This window comes from Monopterus albus, unplaced genomic scaffold (assembly GCF_001952655.1).
Source record: "Monopterus albus unplaced genomic scaffold, M_albus_1.0 scaffold260.1, whole genome shotgun sequence".
NCBI lineage: Eukaryota > Metazoa > Chordata > Actinopteri > Synbranchiformes > Synbranchidae > Monopterus > Monopterus albus.
In genome coordinates this window covers 707091-707737 of record NW_018128140.1, presented here as the reverse complement: position 1 = coordinate 707737, position 647 = coordinate 707091, and the positions used below count along the sequence as shown (strand labels likewise).

The 647-nt window shown below is 37.2% G+C and overlaps 1 protein-coding gene across 1 annotated transcript in view; it reads left to right on the top strand.

Moving 5' to 3' along the window:
* The window catches only part of kdm2aa (lysine (K)-specific demethylase 2Aa), a 63007-nt gene that overhangs the window by 13086 nt on the left and 49274 nt on the right, over nucleotides 1-647 (top strand). Inside the window, exon 5 of the mRNA XM_020621523.1 lies at nucleotides 190-368. Coding sequence (XP_020477179.1) covers nucleotides 190-368 — 179 coding nt within the window. The remainder of the gene's footprint in view (nucleotides 1-189; nucleotides 369-647) is intronic.

Below are 647 nucleotides of genomic sequence, written 5' to 3'. Positions count from 1 at the left end.
TTTTTTTTTTTTTTTTTTTTTTATTCAAATTTTGTTGAGTGGTTGTTAATCACACATTTTCCTGTGGTGTGACAAACTCAGAACACACTTATTTCTACTTTACTTGGACCTTAATAGTCTCAGCAGTTACTATTTTGCCCAGATTTCACTGGAATGCTGTGACTAATCATTGCCAAAAAACCCTCTCAGGTAGCAGACGTATGATAGATGTGATGGACGTGAGCACTCAGAAGGGGACAGAGATGTCCATGGCTCAGTGGACACGTTATTATGAAACCCCCCCATCTCAGAGAGAGAAGGTCTATAATGTCATCAGCCTGGAGTTCAGCCACACCAAACTGGAGAACCTGGTCAAGAGACCAGCCACAGTATGTCCACACACTTCATGAAGGGCTCATGTTTGTATTATCCTATAGATTTTATACACAAATCTGTTGGCAGCTAGAGTAAATCTATCTACAGTGAGGAACAGAAGTATTTGAACACCCTGCGATTTTTCAAGTTCTCCCACTTAGAAATCATGGAGGGGTCTGAAATTCACATTGTAGGTGCATTTCCACTCTGAGAGAGAGAATAAAAAAATAAATAAAAAAATTCAGGAAATCACATTGTATGTTTTTTTTTTTTTTTTTTTTTTTTAAAGAATT